The sequence below is a fragment of the Pseudopodoces humilis genome, chromosome 28, assembly GCF_049639895.1.
Source record: "Pseudopodoces humilis isolate 2021_Gansu_Grassland_sample_001 chromosome 28, ASM4963989v1, whole genome shotgun sequence".
Taxonomy (NCBI): Eukaryota; Metazoa; Chordata; class Aves; order Passeriformes; family Paridae; genus Pseudopodoces; species Pseudopodoces humilis.
This window is the reverse complement of record NC_142227.1, coordinates 4336969-4359007: the sequence shown is the minus strand read 5'-3', so window position 1 is coordinate 4359007 and position 22039 is coordinate 4336969. Positions and strand designations below refer to the sequence as shown.

The 22039-nt window shown below is 58.9% G+C and overlaps 1 protein-coding gene across 1 annotated transcript; it reads left to right on the top strand.

Moving 5' to 3' along the window:
* The first annotated feature begins 2376 nt into the window (after positions 1-2376).
* Positions 2377-17828, top strand: LOC102101365 (nuclear receptor ROR-beta-like). The gene is made up of 10 exons (XM_014260100.2): positions 2377-2548; positions 9795-9880; positions 9970-10111; positions 10458-10871; positions 11332-11453; positions 11683-11815; positions 12862-12969; positions 13446-13556; positions 13925-14037; positions 14577-17828. The coding sequence occupies exons 1-10, from the start codon at positions 2542-2544 to the stop codon at positions 14736-14738; spliced, it is 1398 nt and encodes a 465-aa protein (XP_014115575.1). The 5' UTR covers positions 2377-2541; the 3' UTR covers positions 14739-17828.
* The last annotated feature ends 4211 nt before the right edge of the window (positions 17829-22039 follow it).

Genomic DNA, 22039 nt, shown 5'->3' with positions numbered 1-22039 from the left:
GACCCCGCTCACGAGAAAAAGGGGTCCTGCTCTGGTAGAGCCTCTCCAACTCCACCCTTGTGGCTCCAAAACCATGGGGCTGTCCCAGAGCTGCAGCACCCAGCACACGCTCAGGTAACCCTGCAGCATCTCCTTCTCCCCTGGGCCTGTCCCCGGGCTGTTCCCGAAGCTGCCGGGGCCGGAGCGGGCTCCGCACGCCAAGGGTTAAGGGGACGGCGGCGGGAGCGGGTGCGTGGATGGTGCGTGGGTCCCGCGTTGCTCACGGCAGGTGTGGCGCCGCTTATGTAACCTCATACTTTTGGGTTGCGCTGAGCACTCGGGAGTATTTTCGCTCTCGCTCTGGCGCGATTCAGCCACGACTGTCCCAACAGCAGCAATCGGCGATCGCCTTTTGGGAGGGGCGAGTTCGCCGGGGCCGGACCCTGCGTGCCACAAAGAGTCACTCCGCTGCTCCCGGTCTCAGTTTCCCCATCTGAAATGGGGCTAATGAGGGTGACCTGCTTCGGGCAGCTGCCGTGACCCCGGGGGACGGCAGCGCTGCCTCCGGCGCGGGGGCTGCCCCCGACCGGGGCCGCTCGGGATGCGCACCGGGCTGGGATCTCTGGCTCCATCCGGGGCTGCGCTCGCAGGAGCCGTGCTGGAAGCAGAGCCTGCGAAGAGCGAGGCGAGATGTCGCCCCGCGTCCCGTCTGCGTGCCCATCCATGCGGAGGAGGCAGGAAAGCCGGGAGGAAGGAGCGAATCCGACCGGCGAGAGCAGCGAACCCGCTCCCAATCGCCATCAGCAAAATCGTGTCAGACAGCAGCGCTGGAGCGCGCTGGGCTGCTCGGCCCCTCCACCCCCACTCCTCCCGCCCCCAGCCCCGGCCCCCTCCCCGCCGCCCTTCTCTGCACATGGGTGGGAGCACACAAAATGCCACCACGGCTCAGCCCCAGCGTCCCTCTGCCACAGCCACCTGCCTGTGCCGGAGTAGGGGGACAGCTCCAGGAACAGCAGGGGAACCCCTCTGCCAGTGGCGCGTTGTCATCTCTGCACCCTCGGCCCAGCTCAGCGTTTGGGATGGGTGCAGGTCAAAATTGCCCCCTTCAGCTGCGATTAAATGGTTTGATTTGATTGTTGGGGGGCTGAGGCGGCCCCCCAGGGCCCAGCTGTGAGGGCAGGAGGCCATCCAGGGAGGAGGCAGTGATGCCACATGTAGTGGTGGTGATGGTGGCTGCACAGTGCCTCTGGTGGATGTTGTCCCCTCATCCGTGGTTGATGTGGCTGTGCCACGCTTGTGACCACGACTGGATGCCACGCTCGCGGCAGACGCCACACTCATGCCTGTGATGATGCCAGCTCCACGCCCATGCTGGGTGCCAGATCCGTGTCTGCAGTGGGAGTTCTGCTCATGCCTATGGCTGATGCCTTCTCCACACACATCGGGTCTCCAGGCCAGTGCCGCTGTCCCCAGACATCTCTGGGCACTGCTGAGCACTGACCCTGGCACCTGAGCCCTGGCCCAGCGTTAGCAGGACCAACCAACGCCTCCACCCCTGTGATGTGGCACCGGGGAGGACTCTGGTGACCCTGTGCACCACAAACCCCAGCCAGGGGACTTTGCCCTGTGCCGACATCTTGAGCTGTGCACGGCAAGGCTGCGTTGCGTGGTCCAGAGCCACCATCCCTTTGCACATCGTGGGCAGAGTCTCCGAGTGTCCCTTTAACTGGGGTACAACCCCGGGACCCAAAACCACCTGTGTGTATGCCAGCATGAAGGACGGGGTGGGAATGCCTCCCTGCCACCTTCAGAGCTTCCCAATATTCCATGACACCATTCCCCACCCGCAGGTCTCCAGGTGGGATGTGCCCCCAGACCTCAGCATCTGCACCCTGGCATGGGCACACTGGGACGCCGCACGGGGGTCCCCGCTCTCCCCACATCCCCCAGTACCGGGTGCCGCCCTTTCGGCAGAGGTCCCCCGCCCCGTCCTGTCCTGCCGGGGGTTTTTTGGGGTCCCCGCGCCGAGCGGGGTCCCTGGCGGGGACAGCGGGGCTGCACGGGAGCGAAGTGAAGCAAGGGAGCAGTGATTCAGCGGGACACGCAGCCGGCCCCGTGCCTGGGCGAGCCGGGGCAGGACGGGCACCGGCACGGCCCTCCCGGGGGCGGGCAGCCCCGGGGGCGGCTCCGAGCGCCCCGCGGCCACAGCCGGGCGGGGGTCGCGCAGACCCCGGTCCCAGGGAGGCGCCGGCAGCGCCGATCACCGGGCGGCGGAGCGGCGGGGATGGGGATGGAGCAGGAGGAGGAGGAGGACGAAGGGCAGGAGGTGGGGCTGGAAGTGAAACCGATTGGGGGGGGCGGGGCGGGCTCGTCATGTGAACGGCCGCATGCTCGGGCAGAAGTGGGTCACGGCGCGGCGGAGGGGCAGGTGCCAGAGCCGCCCGGTGCCGCCCGGTGCTTCCCGGTGCCGCCCGGTGCCTCCCGGTGCCGCCGCTCCCCGAGCCGCTCCGGACCCCCGCGCTGCCCCATGCGCCCCCCGGCGCCCTGACCGCGGCGGACACGATGCGAGGTGGGTCCAGGGGGCTGCGGGGGGCAGCGGCACGAGTTGGTCCCGGTGGGGATCGGGGAGAGCCGCAGCAGCCTGGCAGAGGGGAGCGGGGAGGACCCGACGTCAGCCCGGACGGGGATACGGGGGATCCGCATCAGCCCCGCCGCTGAGGGACGGGGGACTCGGTGTCAGCCCGGACAGTGACAAGGGGGGACCCGCATCGGCTTTGCCGGAGCGGGACGAGGGGAGCCGTGTGAGCCCCGCGGAGGGGATGGGAAGGACCCCGCAGCAGCCCCACTGGGGACACGGGGGGATCCGCATCAGCGTCGCTGGAACGGGACGAGGGGGGCCCGCACCAGCCCCGCGGAGGGGAACAAGGGGGGAACCAGCACCAGCCCCGCCGGGGCCGCTCTGGCTCCTCCAGCTCCCCCTTCGTTAGGAACAAAATTCTTGTTTATTTTGCTTTGCTTTCCGACGCCGGCTTAGACGCACTCTTAAGCTTTTCCCCGCACTAAACCCCTTAATCTCCTCTTCAATATGTTGCTCCCACCAGGGCTGGATTTATTGTAGTTTTTTCCCCCTTTTCCCCCTCCCCACGGCGTGGGGGGCAGTTTGGGAGGCTGCTGTAGGGACGGGCAAGGGATCAGGTGCAATTTTGGGTGCCCCATGTCCAGGGCAGGGGTGAGCTGTGCCAGCACCTGCCTGGTTTTACGCGTTACCGAAGGCAATCCCTACTTTTCACCCCTCTGCCTTGCCAAGCAGGCGGTGGGGAGGAGGAGGATGGAGGGAGGAAGGCTCCAGCGGGACAATCCAGCGGGGCCTGGTGATGGTGACGCAGCGGTGGCCGGACTCAGCTCTGTTCCCAGCGTGCTGGGAGCACCGCTGCACCCTGGGCTGGGATTTTCATCCTCCTTTAAATCATTTTTCCATCATCCCCTGCCTTCCCCCAGCCCTTCACCCTGCCAGGACTCCTTCGTGCCCCTCCATAGGTGTGTTTTGGGGGTGCAGGTCCTTAGGCACATTTTGGGGTGTGGGTACCAGGACGTTCATCCCCGAGCTCCCCAAATCCTGGTTCCTCCTTGCGCCGCGGGTGCTGCGGCTCTGCCCCCGCCGCACTCTTGTGTAACGGTGGGGCCGGGGTGGGTGACGAGGGCGACGTGAGCCCCCCACATCTCCTTCCTGCCCCTCGACATCCTGGATTTTCACCTTTATTAGGACGGAGGAAAGCATTAACGCCTGCCTAATTGCGAACACGCCTGGCTCTTACGTAGCACTTGCACAGCCAGCACCGGCTTAATTAGCAACTGGGCGAACTTTTCCTTTTTAAAAAATATTTTTCCTTTCCCCCGTGAATTACTGGTGTTGACCCTAATTTAGGGCCAAACCCTCCTGATATCTCACTATTCCCCCCGGCCGGGCGTTTTTCCCGCAGTCCCACGTCCTCATCTCTCTCGAAGCCCAAATGCCGCATGGCGACGCCAAATTGATTCAATCTCCATTTTCCTTCCCAAAACCGCCACCGCTCTGCCCCGTTTCCCCGGGGGCCACAGCAGCTCCTCTCCCCTGTCCTTCCCTGCGCCGCGGCTGCGCCGGGGCCGGGGATGAGGCTTTGCCTTGTATAATCCTATACGGTTTCCAGCCCTCCTGCTCACTTGTTTTGCAAGCAGCGTGGCGAGGAGCGTGCGGTGGCTCGGCAGCCTTTGCGACTTGTCCTAGTGACCTAGATCTGTCATTGGAAAAATCAGAGAGGGCGGAGGAGGAGCTTCCCTGCCCGTTTCGGCGGCGTGCACACGCTGGCTCGGCCGAGGGCGGCCGGCACCCACCGGCCCTCCCGCACGACGGCCGCGCCTGCCCCGGGTACCGCAGCCAGGGCACGGCCGTGCCTGTCACTTCCCAAAAAAACAAGCCCGGAGGATAAAGCTGTCCGATGGATTTATGGGGTCCTGAGGGGTCCAGACGGGATCTGGGATCCCCCACTCTGATAACTCCAGGGAGAGTCAGCACCTGGAGAGCCAAGAGCAGGGATGGGGAGCCGGTGGTCCCTGTCCCCAGCCCATCGTCCCCGTCCCTGCTCCCTGTCACGTTTAACTTTGAACTCGCGGCGGCTATTTAAAGAGCTGCTAATGTCTAAATCAGTCCTGTTTATCGGATGTGGTGAGCAGAGCTGCTCTCCTGCCTTTTTTTAGCCCCAGGGAGATAATTCCCCCCGGTTTAGCAGCAGTGCCGGAGGGGTTCTCCCACCTCAGCCCGCTTCGTCCCCACCCCGGGCTGGCAGGTCCCCCTCCCCGCTGCCTCACCTTTGCCACCCTTCTGCAGCAGGCAAAGTGCAAAGGGCTGCGTCCTGCGCCGGCGGGGCCGGCCTTGGCACGGAGCTGCGTGGCACGGGAGCTGCTGAAGCGGAGCTGCTGAAGCGGAGCGGCCCGGGGGGAGCCGCATTTCCCGTCCGGGGCTACGCTCCCCCTGTTGGGGGCACACGCTGCTCCCGGGAAAAACAGCGCTTTGCTGGGGATGGGGAGAATGCAAAACCTCCGTTCGCGTGCCTGCGAGGGAACGTGGCCAGAGGTTGCCCCAGGGCAGGGTGAGAGCAGCCGAGCGCTGTTCTGGCCCAAAGTTTCCAGGAAATCTTTGCTAATCAATTAGGAAAGGAGTTCCCCCTCCAGCATCCCAGCCCGGCACGAGACGTGGTTGTGTCATTTAAATTTTCCCTACTGCCCTCTTGGCCTCGGGTGCTGCCCCCGTGTCTGGAGCCGGGGCTGTGAACACCCGGCACGGGCCTGGATTGTTTGGGGCTCCCCGGGTGCATGGATGGGGATGGATGGGATTTTTTGGCAGCGACGGCCGAAGTGCCGGGAGACCCCGAGGCGCTGCGGCACTGCAGGATATTTAATAGCAAAGCCAACAGCAGATGTAAAGGGGTGATAATTCCCTTTATTTCCGTATTTATTCCTACCCCAACAGCAAAACACAACTGTGGGTGGTGGCTGTGGGGGAGTGCAGTCACTCCTGGGGCTGGAGGTTGCTGCAGGGGATGCAGGAGCACAGCTGGGGTTTAGGACAGGAGTGGGAAATGGGGTGGCATCGTCGGTCCCTGCGTGTCCCCGTGGATCCCTGTGGGTCCCTGTGCAGCCTGGACTCGTGCTCCTCTCCCTGCTCTGGGTGCACCAGGAGGATGCTGAGGCCCCCTGGAAGGGGGGAGGTGGTGGAGGTGAAGCATCCCGGCTGGGGCTGGGGGATCCTGGGGGGCTGCAGGGCCGCTGCCAGGGGTGCCTGTCCTGCGGCATCGATGGAGCCTGGCACAGGGATGGGGCACGGTCCTGCTTTCCCAGCAGCTTCACTGGGTGGCGAGCCAGGGCACTGGGGAAGCGCCGGGGGGTGTTTGGGGCAGGGATGGCCCCAGAGGCACGGAGCCACCTCTGAAATACTCAGAGCTGGGATGCTCGCCCCACTGCCTCCAGCAAGGGCACTGTGGCCCCCCGGGGGAAGGGGTGGCCATATTCTGTCCCTGCGGGGTGACAACTGGGCAGGCTCAGCCTGGGGACCGTGCAGGGATCTGCCAGGGCACCCCAAACACGCCCTCCCAAGAGTCCTCACCCCGCAGCCAGGGGCACCCACCGATGGGAGCGGGGGCAGCTCCAAAAAGCCTCCAGCAGCAATGGGATCACAGCACGTCCCGAGGTTCAATGGGGTGCTGAGGGTTTTGGGGTAATTCCCCCAAAGCAGTGAGATCATACGGCAGAGGGGAGTGATGGGGGGAGGAGGAGGATGGGGCCACCACCCTCTCTGCACCACAGAGGGAGAGTCCGGCCCCCCGTGGCTGCATCCTGCAGGTCCTGCCTTGTTTTGTTTTGGGGTGCAAGAGATGCCCGCCCTTGGGGCGGAGGCGATGGAGAGGAGGGTGTGCCGGCGTGGCACCAGGGCCGATTCCTGCTCCGGGGCGGGCGGTTCTGGCTCTGCCGAAACCACCGGAGCCTCCAGCGTGGTCTGGGGTGGGCGGTGCTGGGCTGGGGGGACACACATGGCTGGGTCTGGGGGCGATCTGGGCGCTGTGCAGGGACAGACCTGCGTCCCTCACCTGGAGCTGCAGCTCAAGGTGACAAATGCGTGTCCCCAGCTGGAGGTATCACCCCAAAACACCCCAAAATCCCCACTCCCGGTGGCGGGAGGTCGGGGTGCCGCCCTGAGCAGCAGCCCGGGCCCGGAGTGGCCGCGGGCCCGGAAGGGTTAACGGCGGTGGTTACACAAGCGCCCGTGGCCACGGGCAGGAATTGTGTCAGTGGGACAGGATGGCTCCGAACGCGGGGCCACGCGCAGCCGCCGCACCGGGGCCATCGCCCCGGGCCCCGGGGCCGGACCGTGCCACAGGGCCACTTACATAAGGGCCGGCCGGTGGCAGCGGGCCGGGAGTTGGGCAAGAAGTGTTTACAGTGGGAGGAGAGCAAATACCACTGCCGGGACATTTTAATTGCCGGCTGGAGATCATTATTACTTATTTTTTTTAACCCTTTTGTTGTTTCTTTTATCCTGATCCCTATTTTAGCCCCGTCGGCCCCAGGGTGGAGTTTCCCTGCTTCCTCCCCCAGAGGGGCAAGAGGTTCACCCCTTCCTAAATGTCCCCCCGTTCGCAGTGTGGCCGATGGTGGCACGGTTGTGGTGGGAGAAGATACCAAACTCTCCGGTGGGGAAACTGAGGCAAGGAAGGGCCGGGGTTGGAGTGGAGGAATATCCGGGGTTTGGGGTCTACTGCGATGCTTTCCCTGATCACAGTGAGATTTGGGGGATGCGGGAGCTGCTGTGGTCACCTCACCCGCACCCACTTTCCTTCTCACCCTTCTGGATTTGCCCCAGGAGCGCCTTTGGGGGTCGCAGGGGAGATGGGGAGATGGGGTCCGGCCGCCTCGGGGGTCCATGGCTGCGGCACGAGGGGACACTGCTGGAGCCGACTCGGTGATTCAGCCGGGTTTACAATCAGAGCAGCAATTAACCGTGCTGGGCTGTAATTGGCATCGCCAGGTTACGGCCGTATCTCCACGTCAGTTATTTGGGGCGAGCGTCTTACGAGCGGGTCAGGTGCCAGTGGCGGGCACGGCCGGGTAATTAGCAGGATGGTAATTAGAGCCCCAAAATGCTGCGGGCACACGGCGGGTGGTCAGGGCTTCTCCTTCACCAGGACAGCATCGTCCCCATCCCCCTCGGCTCCGGGGGGCTCTCGGGGGGCTGCCCTGCGGGGCGGATCTGGCCATGGGCATTGCACGAAGCCTTTGGGATCCTTGGGGCTTTTGGGGTGGCATTGCTGGGCTGTGCTGGGTGGGTGCCGGCGGTACCGGGCCGTGCTCAGCCCCGCTGTTTGCCGGTGCCGGTAATTCCGGGTACCGGAGTATCGGGGCGTGAGGGCGCGGTGCCCGCGATGCATCACCCGCGCTGCCGGCGGCTGCAATTAGCGTTGCATAATGAACCGACGCCGCTTCCTGCCGGGGGTGGCACCCCCTCCCTGTGCCCCCCGCCGTGCCACCACCTCGCTCCCATCCCGGACAGGGCTAGGGTGTTGGAGAGAGGAGCGCTCCCTCCTCTCTCCGGATGGCAGCGAGACCCAGGGAATCGGGGGGTGTCTCGGTCATCGGAGCTGGGTGGTGATTTGGGGGTGGCCACACTTGGCCCTCCTGGTGTGTCCAGTCCCCTGTGAAAGGGGTGGTCCTGGGGCTGCGGTGTTGGTGCAGCTGCGGGGGATGTGAGGATGCTCTGGACATCCCTGCCCTGCCCACCGCAGGGAAATCAGCTCTGCTCTCCCAGGCCCAGAACCACGGCAGAGGAGTAGGCAGAGGATGTGGGGAGGGACAGGGATGGGATGTGACTCCCTCGAGTTGGGGGACAACGCACAGCCCTGGGAGAAGCCCAGCTCAGCAGCCTGGGGAAGGAGGGCTAAGCCCCAAAATCACCTGGTGCATGCGGGACATTGGGTTAATCAGTGAATCAAAGGATGGAGGAGGGATCCATCCCTCTGCTTACACCTGGATTTGGAGTGAGTCCTTCCCCAGAGTGGCTGAAAGCAAATCTGCCCCACTGATGGCATCCCTGGGGGTACCAATGGCATCCCTGGGACATTAAGCATCCCTGGGGGAACTGATGGCTTCCCTGAGGGACTGAGCATCCCTGGGAGGGACCAATGCCATCCCTGAGGGACTGAGCATCCCTGGGAGGGACCAATGCCATCCCTGAGGGACTGAGCATCCCTGGAGGACCAATGGCACCTCGGCTGCCCCTCTGCCCAGTGAGGCTTCACTGCCCCATCCCAGCCTTCCCCAAGCAGCAAGAGATCCCAGGGTGCCGGGGTACAGGTGGCCCTGGCCGAGCACTGGGACTGTCACTCACAGAGGTGGCCCTGCAAAACACATCCCTCAGCCAGAGCCGATGGCTCCCAGGGGAGAAGAGAAGCAGAAGGGAATTACCCGAGCGGGGATTTGCACAGGCCCAGGAGATTGGAAATAACCATAATCTGGCCGTGGGGGTTATTTTGGCGCGGCAGTGGCTGCCCAGCACCCTCGAGAGCAACGCCAGGCTGAGCCTGGCCGGGGGGTGCGGGGGCTGGAGCGGGGATTAGAGGGTGCAGAGATGCCGGGAGGCACGTACGAGTCCCAGGGGTGCCTGGTGTCCCCCCCCCGCACGGGCTGGGAGGGCAGAGCCAGCCCAGATCTGGAGCAGCTGGAAAATGAGGAGGACGAAGCCTATTAGCAGCTCAGTGCCAGCGAAGCAGAAGCGGGGAGGGAAGCGGATTTGTGGGGGGAAGGGGGCCAGGACCTTGAGCTGGGGATGGCTGTATCGGTCCTGGGTTTCAAAGGAGCTGCTGGGGGGGCCCAGACCCTCTGCTTGGGCCAGAGCAGCTGCAGGGATGGGGATGGTCCCTGTGCTAAGGCTGTCCCTGTCCTGGTGCCCACATCAGTTGAAAAGTAAGGGGAATGATTCCAAAACAGAGTCCTGGGCAGGCTGGGGCAGAGACATTCCATGCTCTCCTGGATCCAAGGGCTTTCCTACCCTGTCTCTTGCTGCTGGGGGATGGGGGTACCCCCACGCCCTGTGTGAACCTTTTACGGACCTCTCTGAGGTGCAAGAATCCTTGTGGGGTCTGTGGGAAGGGCTGAGCTGCTGGTGGGTCCAGCTCTCGTGCCTCAGTTTCCCCAAACGCTGAGCCAGCCCGCGGCTGTCATGGACAGGGGGCCATCTCCCTCCCGTTCAGCAGTGACCATTATTAACCCCTTATTCCCTTCCCCTGCAGCCCAAATCGAGGTGATCCCGTGCAAGATCTGCGGAGACAAATCCTCAGGGATCCACTACGGTGTCATCACCTGTGAAGGCTGCAAGGTGAGCCCGGGGGTGCCGGGTGCGGACGGGGGGCAGCCGTGTGAGCCGGCCGGGCACTTCCCCAACTCCTTCCATCCCATCCCGGGCAGGGTTTCTTTCGGAGGAGCCAGCAGAACAACGCCAGCTACTCCTGCTCCCGGCAGAGGAACTGCCTGATCGACCGCACCAACCGCAACCGCTGCCAGCACTGCCGCCTGCAGAAATGCCTGGCCCTGGGCATGTCCCGCGATGGTGAGTGGGGGTCCCCAGGGACCACCCGCTCCTCCTCGGAGCGAGTCGGGCGCTCAGGATGAAGCTGCCTCCCCCTGGGGGCCGGCGCGGTGCAAGGAGGGTTTGGGAAGGCAGAAACGCTTTTGTGTTTTGCGTGGGAAAATCTAAACCGGTTCTGTTTGGTTTGAGCCAGGGTTGGTCTGGGGCCGGGGGGGTGCATCCAGTGGGGTCCCAGACCTGCTTGGGGCTCAGAGACCCCCAAACCAGGCAGTTCCCCGGGAGCCAGGGCGTTTCCCAGGGCAGTGGGTGGTCGTGGCTTTTCCCTGGCGGGTGAAGCTGACGCGGCCGCCGTCTCCCCCCGGGGCAGCGGTGAAGTTCGGCCGCATGTCCAAGAAGCAGCGGGACAGCCTCTACGCCGAGGTGCAGAAGCACCAGCAGAGCCAGGAGCAGAGCGGTGGCACCAAGGATGAGCCCGAGCCCCTGAGCCGCGTCTACACCACGAGCGTCAGCAGCGGCCTCTCGGACCTGGACGACATCTCCACGCTGTCGGACGGGCTCCTCTTCGACTTCCCCCTGACCCCCGATGGCAGCAGCACCTACTACAACCTGGACCTGCTGGCCTCGGCGCAGCCCTCGCCCGACCAGTCCAGCCTGGACGTGGCCGATGCCACGCTCATCAAGCAGGAGTCCATCTACGAGCTGATGCTGGAGCCGGCGCTGTTGGCTCACGGGGCGCTGGAGGGTGCCCAGCTGCCCCCTGACATCTCTGTCCTGGAGATCGGTGAGCGCCGCTGCGGTGCCGGGCACGTGTGGGGTGTGTGTGGCCCCGAGGATGGTGCTTGGGGCCACCTCAGCACCTTGCAGGCCGTACCCAGCTCTGGGGACACACACCTGGTCTAGGGAAGGGTGTCCCTGCCCAGGGGGCTGGAATGAGATTTAAGACAAATAAATGGATGGGATTTAAGCTTCCAACCCAAACCATTCTGGGATTCTAAGATGGTGAGCCCAGCCTCAGCTCTTGGAGCAGCCCCCAGGCTCCCTGATGGAGCTCAGCACACCCAAGGTCATGTGGCACATCGCTGGCTTGCCTTACGCTCAGCCCCTGCTGCCCCACCTGTCCTCACAGCCCAGTGACACCGTGTGAGCCCCATCACCCCTCCAGCCCTCAGCCCCAGCAGCCCCAGAGGAGAGGACGGGGTTGGGGTCCCCAGGTCTCACCTCCCGCTGTCCCCACCTTGCAGACCGGGTGGCCCAGAACGTGGTGAAGTCTCACCTGGAGACGTGCCAGTACACAACGGAGGAGCTCAAGCGCCTGGCCTGGAGCCTCTACTCTCCCGAGGAGGTCCGTGCCCTGCAGAGCAAGGTGAGTGCCGCTGTCACAGCCCCTGCCACACCCACTGTCACCTGGGGATGAAGGTCAGAAGGGTCTGTCAGTGCTTTGGGGGCTGCCCAGAGGGAGAGTTTGTGGTGGCAGCTCACATCCCAGGTGTCCTAATGCCACCGTGGATGGCTCAGCACTGGGGTCTCATCCCCTGGGGGGGTGACAGAGCTGGGGTGTCAGCACACCCTGAGACGCCCCCGCTGTGCCGCAGAGCTGCGAGGCCATGTGGCAGCAGTGCTCGCTGCAGATCTCCAACGCCATCCAGTACGTGGTGGAGTTCGCCAAGCGCATCGACGGCTTCATGGAGCTCTGCCAGAATGACCAGATCATCCTCCTGAAAGCCGGTAAGGGGGGAGCCCCGCCGCCCCCCTCGTGTCCCTGCCACCCCCTTTTGTGTCCCCACTGCCCCCCTCATGTCCCCACCGTCCCCCTCCCATCCCCAACCTCTCCCGAGCGGCAGCCGTGGGGGCCAGGAGCAAATCCCCTTTTTCTCTTGGCTGGTGCTTTCCTTTTGGGGGTCCCTCCCTCGCTGCCCCAGTTCTCCCAGTGCTGGGGAGCAGGTGCTGGGCTGGGAGGAGCTGAAGGTCACGTTTAAGGGCGATGGTGAAGGGGGACACGTGGGGAGTGGCTGCCTTGGGCAGAAGTTTTCTCCATGGCTGCCCTGATCCAAATGTCACCCAGAAACTGGGATGGAAATGAGAACAGAAGGTTTTCCTCTGGGAGTAGGGGTGCCAAACTCAAACAGGAGCAGGGAGGATTGAGAGAAAAGGATTGGCCTCTTCTCCCAGCAAGAGGCTGGGAAGAGGAGGATGATGGCAGTGCACACCCACGTCCCCCACCCTTCCATCTGCCCAAGCTAGCGATGCCCAAAATCCCTAAAACACTGGAAAAACCTCATGGTTTCTAATCTGTCAGAGCTGGGGAGCTGAGATCAGCACCCAGCACTGGGGACACGTGCCAGTGTCCCAGCAGGGTGCTGTACCCCAAAGCCAGAGCTGGCCATGCCTGACATGCTGGAGTTTAACTCATTCTTTCATTTCTTCCTTCCATTCTCTTTTTATTTATTTTGTTTTCACCCTTTCCTCTCTCTCGGTGCTCCACCATGACCTCGGTCTCTCTGTGCCTGGCCGTGAATGACTGGATAATATTTCCCTTTGGTGAAATATTGTGGTCACAATTGGACACCTAAAAACTCCCAACCAATCCCAAAACCCCAAACTGGATTTGTTGAAATACCCATTCTGCTGTTGGAAATGGACAATCTGGACCTCAAACGTGCACTGGGGGCTGTCCTCTTTCTTACATTTGGTCCTGGGCTGATGGAAACCCCCCTGACCTTCCCCACCCTGCCCTGCCCTGCCCTCGTCTGCGCTCTCTCTGCCTACATCAGGTTGCCTCGAGGTGCTCCTGATCCGCATGATCCGTGCGTTCAACCCCTTGAACAACACCATCCTCTTCGAGGGCAAGTTCGGTGGGATGCAGATGTTCAAATCTCTCGGTAAGAGCTGCCCCTCCCTCAGAGCTCCCCCCCTTCTCCCCCCCTTCTCCCCCCCTTCTCCCCCCCTTCTCCCCCCCTTCTCCCCCCTTCTGCCCCCTTCTCCCCCCCTCTCCCCCCCTTCTCCCCCCCTTCTCCCCCCCTTCTCCCCCCCTTCTCCCCCCCTTCTCCCCCCCTTCTCCCCCCCTTCTCCCCCCCTTCTCCCCCCCTTCTCCCCCCTTCTCCCCCCCTTCTCCCCCCCTTCTCTCCCCTTCTCTCCCCTTCTCCCCCCTTCTCCCCCCTTCTCCCTGCCCCTATCCTCTGTTTTCCCTGTCCCTCTCCTCCCCCTGGAGCCCAGACAAGGCTGGGATTTGCAGCCAGGTGAGTGTCCAGGACCTCCCTCCACCCATCTCATCTCCCAGAGCCTTTCCAAGCTCCAGGTTCTGCTGATGGGTGGGTGGAGCAGTGACAGTGACGTGTCCCTGCTGTCCCCTGCCCAGGCTGTGACGACCTCATCGGTGCCGTCTTCGAGCTGGGGAGGACCCTGTGCCGCCTGCAGCTGTCAGACGAGGAGCTCGCCCTCTTCACTGCTGCTGTCCTGCTCTCCCCAGGTACTGGGGGGCTCTGGGGAGGGCCCCATATCCAGGGGTGTCCTGTGGGGACAGCTGACCCCAAAAACCTCAGCACTGCTTCCTTGGTGGATGATTTCAGTTATTCCTGGGAAAGGAACTTGGAGGAAAAGTGTATCTAAAGATGCACAAAACGCATCTGTCAAATCTCCTTGGTGGAACTGTGTCACCCATGGTGGAGAGGGGAGTATAGAGAGGAGCCAAGTGTCCCTAAAATCATTCTGGAGAGCAGGAAGGGTTAAAAGAGCCAGGGGTCACTGCCCTGTGCCTGGGAGAGACCCTGTGGTGACTCGACTCCAACCCTCTGGTGACTCCAACCCTCTGGTGACTTGGTCTTTCCTCTCCCGCAGACCGCCCGTGGCTGACCGAGTCCAAGAAGGTGCAAAAGCTCCAGGACAAGATTTATGTGGCCCTGCAGCACGAGATCCAAAAGAAACACTCCACCGAGGACAAGCTTTCGAAGGTAATGGCACAGGAAACGTGGCCAGGGGTGCAGGGGCTGTCTGAGCTCGGGGACGAGGCTGTGCCAGAGCTCATGAGCCGCACATGGGCATTGTGGAGAGTGAGACCTCAAACCTGTCAAAGGAGGAGAGTTTCTCCTTCCAAGGGCTGTGAATCTCTGTTGTGGTGCAGGCAGAGGCAGCACCGTGCTGCTGAGCCTGGCAGTGCATCAGGAAATGGGGTTTTTTTAAGGCAAAATGAGCTATTTTGGGAATGCTTTGACCTGTGCAGAGCTGGGGTGGGGAGGAGCCCACCTGTGAAAAGGTGTGGGTTTGGGGGTGAGGTTGCTGCCAGGCTGTGCAAAGGTGGGGAGTCTGCTGGTGCCCCAGTGCCAGGCAAAGCCAGTGATCCCCAAACCCACGCGCTGTGCCCAGGGAAGGGGGAACAGCAGTGCAAGGGACACCCAGTGGTCCCCAATCACCCCTGCTTGTCCCCAAGGGAAGGGAAACTGGCATCAGGACCACTACACCCAGTGGTCACCAGCTCCTTCTCTCCCTGCAGATGGTTTCCAAGCTGCCCTTGATGAAGACCATTTGCAACCTGCACTTGGACAAGCTGGAATTTTTCCGTCTCCTGCACCCGGAGACTGCCATGAACTTCCCCCCCCTCTATAAGGAGGTTTTCAACTCGGAGCTTCAGTACAGCGACCCCCGGGAGAGCTAAGGCCGGGAGCCAGCAGCCCCCTTCGAGTTCCCCAAAACTTGGAGATGAACTGCACTTCAGAGGTTTGGGGCAATTTATTTAAATCAAATAATCAAACTCAAGAGAACCCCGGGGGGGCTGCGGTGCCTCCCTGGCCCCATCTCCTCGCTGTGGATTGCAATAGCTCTTGAATGTAAAGCACCTTGAAGGAAAAAGCAAATGGACTTTGCCATACCAGTGAAATGAATGTGAAATCTCTGCTCGGGAGAGGAGATGCTCCTGGCAGCGGTGAGGGACCGGCTGCTCCCCGTGACACGGGAGGAGGGAGTGCCCTTCCCGCTGTCCTGGCTGCACTCTCCACCTCTGATTTTTATTTCTTTATTTTTTAATTATTATTTTTATTTTATTGTTTTTTTAAAACCCAAACACCAGGCATGGGATAAAGAAGGGGCAATGCTGACTCGGCTGGGTCGGGTTGGGGCTGGAACTGAGGAGAGGGAAAAGACAGAGCCTTTGCTTTATTTCATTTCCCATGGGTGCAGCAGGCTCCCAGGAGCTTGGCCAAGAAAGGTCTGGCTGTGGCTGGTGAGGGATTCAGCACAGGATTTTCCTGTGGAGGAGGCTGGTTTGAGGGAAAAGATGCCCAGTGCAGCAGGGGAAAAGTTTTGGAGGGTGTCCATGCCCTCCATCACAGCATTTTCCCAAATTCCCAGCCAGCTCCTCATCTGCCTGACTTTGCAGAGCCGATTCAGCAGGTTCACCTGCCTGGTGCCACCTTTGTGCATCCCAAAAGCTTTTCCAGGCCCATGGGACTTCAGCCAGAGCCCAAATCCTGGCCACCCCACCCCAGAGACACCCATGGCCACTGGAGGGGCTCCAGGGCTGTCCCTGTCCCTGTGGTGGCTGCAGCAGCGGTGCCTCTCTGGGTGCTGCTGTTGTGTGTAGCTCTCTTATCAATCCCATTAAAACTGCCCCATGGGTCAGCACCCAGAGGAGTTTGTGAGCCTTCCTCCAGCTGGTCCAATCCCAGGTTCTCCCTTCCCACACCACACACAGGAGCCCAGATGTGGCTGCCTGCCTCTGCAGGTTGAGTTGGACCCAGGCTTTCCCCTCAATGAGCTCCCTAGAACTGTTATTTTGGGGGTTGTTCTTGAGTTTAGCAGGATTTAGGAGCTTTTTAGGGGGAGAAACTGCCTGTTGTAGTCAAGTGGAAGTGAAAGGCCCTTATTCCTTCCCTTCAAGGAATAAGGGTGGTTGGAAGGAATGTGGTGTTTGGGACCTGCTGCTCCTTTTGGAAGGCTCAAAAGGGGACGAAGGGAAGAATTTCTGGGGTGATGCTGTTCTAGGCCACAGCAGGGGATGCTTGAGAGACTCTGTGGCTCTGCAGATGGATTTTTCTGTTCCTGTTCCTGCTCCCGCTGCAGAAAATGCCAAAAAACTACAAGGGAAAAATCTGCTCCGAGGCAGCCCCAGTTTCTGCTGACAAAGGGCTAAAATCCCAAGCCCTTTCCTGCTTTGTGCTGATTCCTCGTGCACCCAATCCCATCCTCCGGCAGCTTGGATCATCCCCGAGTGTGAGCCAAAACCTTTGGATCCATAACTGCACCCTTTAAACTAAACGAGCTTTCTTAGTGATGTGAGGGATATTCCTGCTTTTATTAAAAGACCTCCCAGGAAAGACCATGGACCAACCTTGATGACGAGGGAAGACTCCCCAGGAAGCTGATGGGATTTCTGCTCCGCTCAAAGGCAGAGGGAAATGTGGGACCGCGTTCCTCCCCGGCAGCTGCAGCCCTGAGCTCCCTGGGTTTGCTGACCACATCCCAACAGCTTCTGGGAGCAGATTGGAGCCCGCCAGCCTTGACTCCCTCTCTGTTGGAGCCAGGTCTCTGGGAAAAGGCCGCCGGCGCTCCCACGGCCCCACGCGACATCCAGTGCCAATGCGTCGCTGTCCAGCGCAGCGTCCACGGGCTGGGGATGTGCCCGGCTCCTCTCCTGCCCTCTCCAAAGCTTGGACAGAAGTGAGAAGTCAGTACTGCCTTTTACGTCCAGAGGGTTGTGCCTTTTTTTTTGGAAGCATCATTTCCGACAGCACCGTTCACTTCCCGGGAAAAGCACCCCCAGAACACGACTCTGCTTCTTGGCAGGGGCGGCCGCGCTGCCGAGCTCGGAGGGAACAGCCCGCGGGTGTCTGGAAACGTTTGGGGAAAAACAAAACAAAACAAAAAAGGAAAAAAAAAAAGCACACACCCTTCTTTTCACCCTCAGTATTCGTCAGCCAACACACAGCAATGGTCAACGCCACCGACTTCACTTCATCCGGCAAAGAACCCAGGAAAGCACCTTAACTTGGGAACGGGGGCGCCTCGCCGCGCTCCTCCGGCTCACGGCACAGCCCCCGTCCCGTGGGGAGAGATTCTGGATTATTCTGAGCAATAAGAGCCCCCCATGGGAACCTAGGGAAGACTGGAAGTATTAAACACGTGTAACTCGACCTGCCAAACTGCGGGAACCTGCACTTTTCAGTTCTCTTTAAAGGAACCGACTTGATTTGATGATTTTTTTTGGGAGGGGATAAAGTGATTCGGTGTCAATTCGGTGATTCCTGGCCTGGGACGGGCGCCACGCATGGAAAGGGAGGGCGAGGGATGGCAGCCCCTGCTTTGGGCTCGCCAGGGCTGTGCCCGGGTCCCTCAGCCCCGCTGGGCCACCCAGAGCTCGCAGGGAAAGGGCGAACGACAGAGCCTGGGCAGAAATGCCCGAGAAAGGGAGAACTCTGCTCTCGCCTGTGGCCGGTGGGGAGGGTGCCCAGGAGCCCCGAGCCCCCCATGGCTCCGCTGCTCTGTGCTCAGCGTCTCTGAGACGTTTCCATCCCAGCGTGGGATGTTCCTTTCCAACAGCCCCGCGCAGCCTCGGCCGCCAGCGATGGCTCTTTTCCAGACCAAGATTAATTTAGTGTTTGTTTGTCTGCTCTGGCAGTTTAGCTGAGTGTCCATTTTCACCCACAGAACCCTCACACTGTGTATAAAGATGGATCAAAAATATATATAATATATATTCTTGTGAATGTTGGTGCAAAAGAGAAAAATATATAAAGTTTCAGTCGGTTTATGTTATTTTTTATCTCTATGAATGAAAGGAAGAAATGGAATACCTTTTATTTCCATTTACCACCCCTCCACACACACCTACCTGTAGATACCAACAGGTTTTATGGAAATGTTTTACTTTTTAGATTTAGGAAAATGCTTCTGTTCTCATTGAATGTTCTGTCTTGTAAGATTGTAATTTCTATTTTTTTAAAGAAAAGAAAATAACTAAATAAAATTTCCTCTTTCAGACCAGTCAGTGTAGGAAGGGAGGGCAGGGGAGGGAGAAATGTTTATTTAAGGACAAAAACTGTTGTTGGAATTTTTCATAACATTAAATAAAAAGTAATATAATGTATGGATGACAACCTTTTTACTGAGGTGTGTTCTATAGGTACATAGATGTATATTGCACAAAATTTACAGGAAGAAAAATAAAGTCTGTTTCACAAGGTAAAAAAAATTATAATGTTGGAAATAGTGATTTTAAATTTTAGCAAAGAGTGAGAGTGAAAGTGAACCCCTCAAAGTGATGGAAAAATATTTCATTTCTTCCTTGGGCTCAGGACGGAGCTGTACCAGAATCCCAGAATGGTTTGGGTTGGAAGGGACACTGAAGCCCCATCCAGTGCCACCTCCTGCCATGGCAGGGACACCTTCCACCATCCCAGGCTGCTCCAAGCCCCGTCCAGCCTGGCCTTGGGCACTGCCAGGGATCCAGGGGCAGCCCCAGCTGCTCTGGGCACCCTGTGCCAGGGCCTGCCCACCCTCCCAGCCAACAATTCCTTCCCAATATCCCATCTATCCTGTGCAGGATTTGGACATAAGGGTAGATTTCAGACACTGGGAGGTGTTCTTGCTTCACTTAATGCCGAGAGCACAACAAAGTGAGCCAGGAGGAGGCTGGATCAGTGCCCTGTGGGTGTGTGTTTGGTTTGGAGTTCCTGGAAGCACTTCCCAGCCCCTCTGTGTCCTCCAGCCTGGGCACTCCAAGGAAGAACAGAGGTTTGGGAAGATTCTTCATCTGGGAATGCAGTTTAAGCACCCCTTGAGGGACAGGGACTGCACCTGGCAGTACTGGGGACAAATTTTGGAGCAGGAGATTGGAGACAGGTCTGAGGGGATTGTGCATCTGTGGGAAGGAATCAGGGACAGCCGAGGAGAATTTGGGAGTCATTTTCAAACAGTTCCCAGTCCTAGGAAGAAAACACCCCAGATATACCAGTGCATTATACACAGATGTTTCTGGGTGTCCTGGATTTAACAAGGATGCAAGGACTTGGATGCCTGGCACCAATCTCTGCTCTGGGACAGGGACAGGAGCCCAGGAAGGGCTGGAGCTGTGCCAGGGCTTGGGATGGATCTCAGGGCAAGGTTCTTCCCCCCGAGGCTGCTGGCACTGCCCAGGCTCCCCAGGGAATGGGCCCGGCCCCAAGGCTGCCAGAGCTCCAGGAGCGTTTGGACAGCGCTCTCAGGGATGCTCAGGGTGGGCTTGTTGGGGGGTCTGGGCAGGGCAGGGGCTGCACTGATCATCCCTGAGGGTCCTTTCCAGCTCTGAATATTCCAGGATTCTTTGAATCTCTGCTCTGGGTTCAGGCAGGTCAAAGGGATCACTGGGTGTGAAACGTGCAAATCTCATCCTGGTTTCCTTCTGCTTCCCCTGTGGATCTCACCTGGGTGTCCATTCCCTGCTGCTGTGCAGATCCAGAGCTGTTTCCCTCAGCAGCACAGCTGGGCTGTCCAGGAGCTGTGGAGCAGAGGGAAACAATGAAAAGGGATTCTTGGAGCAGCAGGGTCAGTCAATGCCAGCTCCCATTACTGCTCCCGCCCATTCCCAGGGAACAACAATTTTCCTCTTCCACCTTCCCACCCATTTGGAGTTCAGATATTGCAGGATGAATCCTGGTTGCTCCCAAGAGCTGGGAACACCCTGAAACAGGGCACAGCTTGTGGAGATGTTGGGAAAGGCCATCACCCACTTTGGGGTTGGAGGGAGTGGAGCTGGGGTGTCCAGGGGTGCGCTGTGTCCCATGTGGGAGCACCAGAGCCGAGGGTGCTGCCCTTGGATTGCTGCACACCGACATTTTTGCTTTCATTTGAAAAAATACGTGTCTTCCCCACCCCCAAAAAATCCTGTTTCTTTGGTGTATTTCGGGAAAATAAAATAATAAATTAAAGCATGGCAAATCCATTTTAAAATTCCTTGTGAAGAGCTGCTCTTTAAACAAACAAACAAAAATATTCGGGAAGAACGGCTCCAAGGGAGAAGCTGGGGATTGTCAAGGAGGTTTCGGACCTGAAGTCCGGGGTCAGGGTGGGCTCTGGAGGGATGGGATCCCATGGGACAGGGGACAGGAGTTTGGGGACCCTCCCCGGGTCCGCGCCCCGCTGTCCCCCAGTAACGCTCCCTCTCTTACTGGTCCAGCCACACTGGATTTACTGGGGCCGAGTGACCTCTGCTGGTTCACACCCAAAATATTCCCTGCATGTCGATGATCCGCATGGATGGGAGCAGACCTGACCCTTCCTTCCCAAAAACACCCTCCCAGCTGGAAAATCCCGGAGCCAGCGGCACTGCCCGGCCCCGCTTTGGGGCAAATCCTCGGCAAAACGGGGCAGCCCAGGCAGGGCAGGGCTGAAACATTTCAGGAGCTGCATTTCAGGGAGTTTGGGTGAGTTTTGGGGGAATTTTAGGGTAAGTTTACAGAGAGACATCTCAGCGTTTGCTCAGCTAAGAGGGATGAGCCTGACACACTCCCTGGAGCTGGGAGAGACAGAAACCGCGGCCCCAGAGCTTGGAAATGGATTTTAAAATTGATTTGGGTTTTTTATACACCCGAATTAACAGGATTTGCAGAGCTGAGATCTTGGAGACGTACCCCATGCCACATTAAGTCTAATGTGGTGAAAATGAGCATTTAATGAGCTCCAGAACCGAACAAAAGTGTTCAGGCTGGAAAAGAGCAGAAAATAAATAAACTGAATAAATTTTCCTCTTTCAGACCAGTCAGCTTAGGAAGGGAGGGCAGGGGACGAAGAAAATACTTATTTAAGGACAAAACTGTTGTAGGAATTTTTCATAATATTAAATAAAAAGTAACGTAATGTATGAATGACAACTTTTTACTGAGGTGTTCTGTGGGTGCATAGATGTATATTGAACAAAATTTACAGAAAGAAAAATAAAGTCCGTTTTACAGAGTAAAAAAAAAATAACTCAAAAAACCAATTAGTGGAAACAGTGATTTTAAAATTTAGCTAAGACTGTGTTAAAAACCCATATTGTGATATTGGCTTTTCACAAGTATTAAGATGAATGTTATATACTTTTACTATGTCTTTTTGTTTTCTCCTGCTAACAAGTTTTAAGCACTAGCTGAAATAGATGTTGAGCCTATAGCCTGTCTGTACAAAGCAAAATAACCTCCAGTAGAGAAATGATGGAGCCCAAGCTGCTATCGACACTGACTGCCTGTAAAAGAAGGAACCCCAACCCAAATAAAAAAATAATAAAGAAAAATTAAACTTCTAACATGCATGCTCTAAAAAAGCAGACCCAAAGCCGAACCATGAAAAATACTTTTTAAAAAAATTTAAATATACATTAAACCCCTACAACAGAATAAGAGTGTTCCAAAGATACCAGGTGTGCTCTTAGCAGCACACCAAGACACCTGGCTGTTACTGTTTATTTTCTGTCTCTTATTGTCTTTATTAAACCTTCTAAAATTTAACAGGAGAGTGAACCTCGTTTTTCACAACTGAGACTGAAAATGAATCCTTTAAAGTCTTTAATTGGAAAAACTTTAATTTCCTCTGTACTCTTGGGACTGAGCTATTCTAGAGTCCCAGAATGGTTTGGGTTGGAAGGGACCTCAAAGCCCATCCAGTGCCACCCCTGCCATGGCAGGGACACCTCCCACCATCCCAGGCTGCTCCAAGCCCCGTCCAGCCTGGCCTTGGGCACTGCCAGGGATCCAGGGGCAGCCACAGCTGCTCTGGGCACCCTGTGCCAGGGCCTGCCCACCCTCCCAGCCAACAATTCCTTCCCAATATCCCATCCAGCCCTGCCCTCTGGCAGTGGGAGCCATTCCCTGTGTCCTGTCCCTCCAGGCCTTGTCCCCAGTCCCTCTCCAGCTCTCCTGGAGCCCCTTTAGGCCCTGCAAGGGGCTCTGAGCTCTCCCTGGAGCCTTCTCTTCTCCAGGTGAGCACCCCCAGCTCTCCCAGCCATGT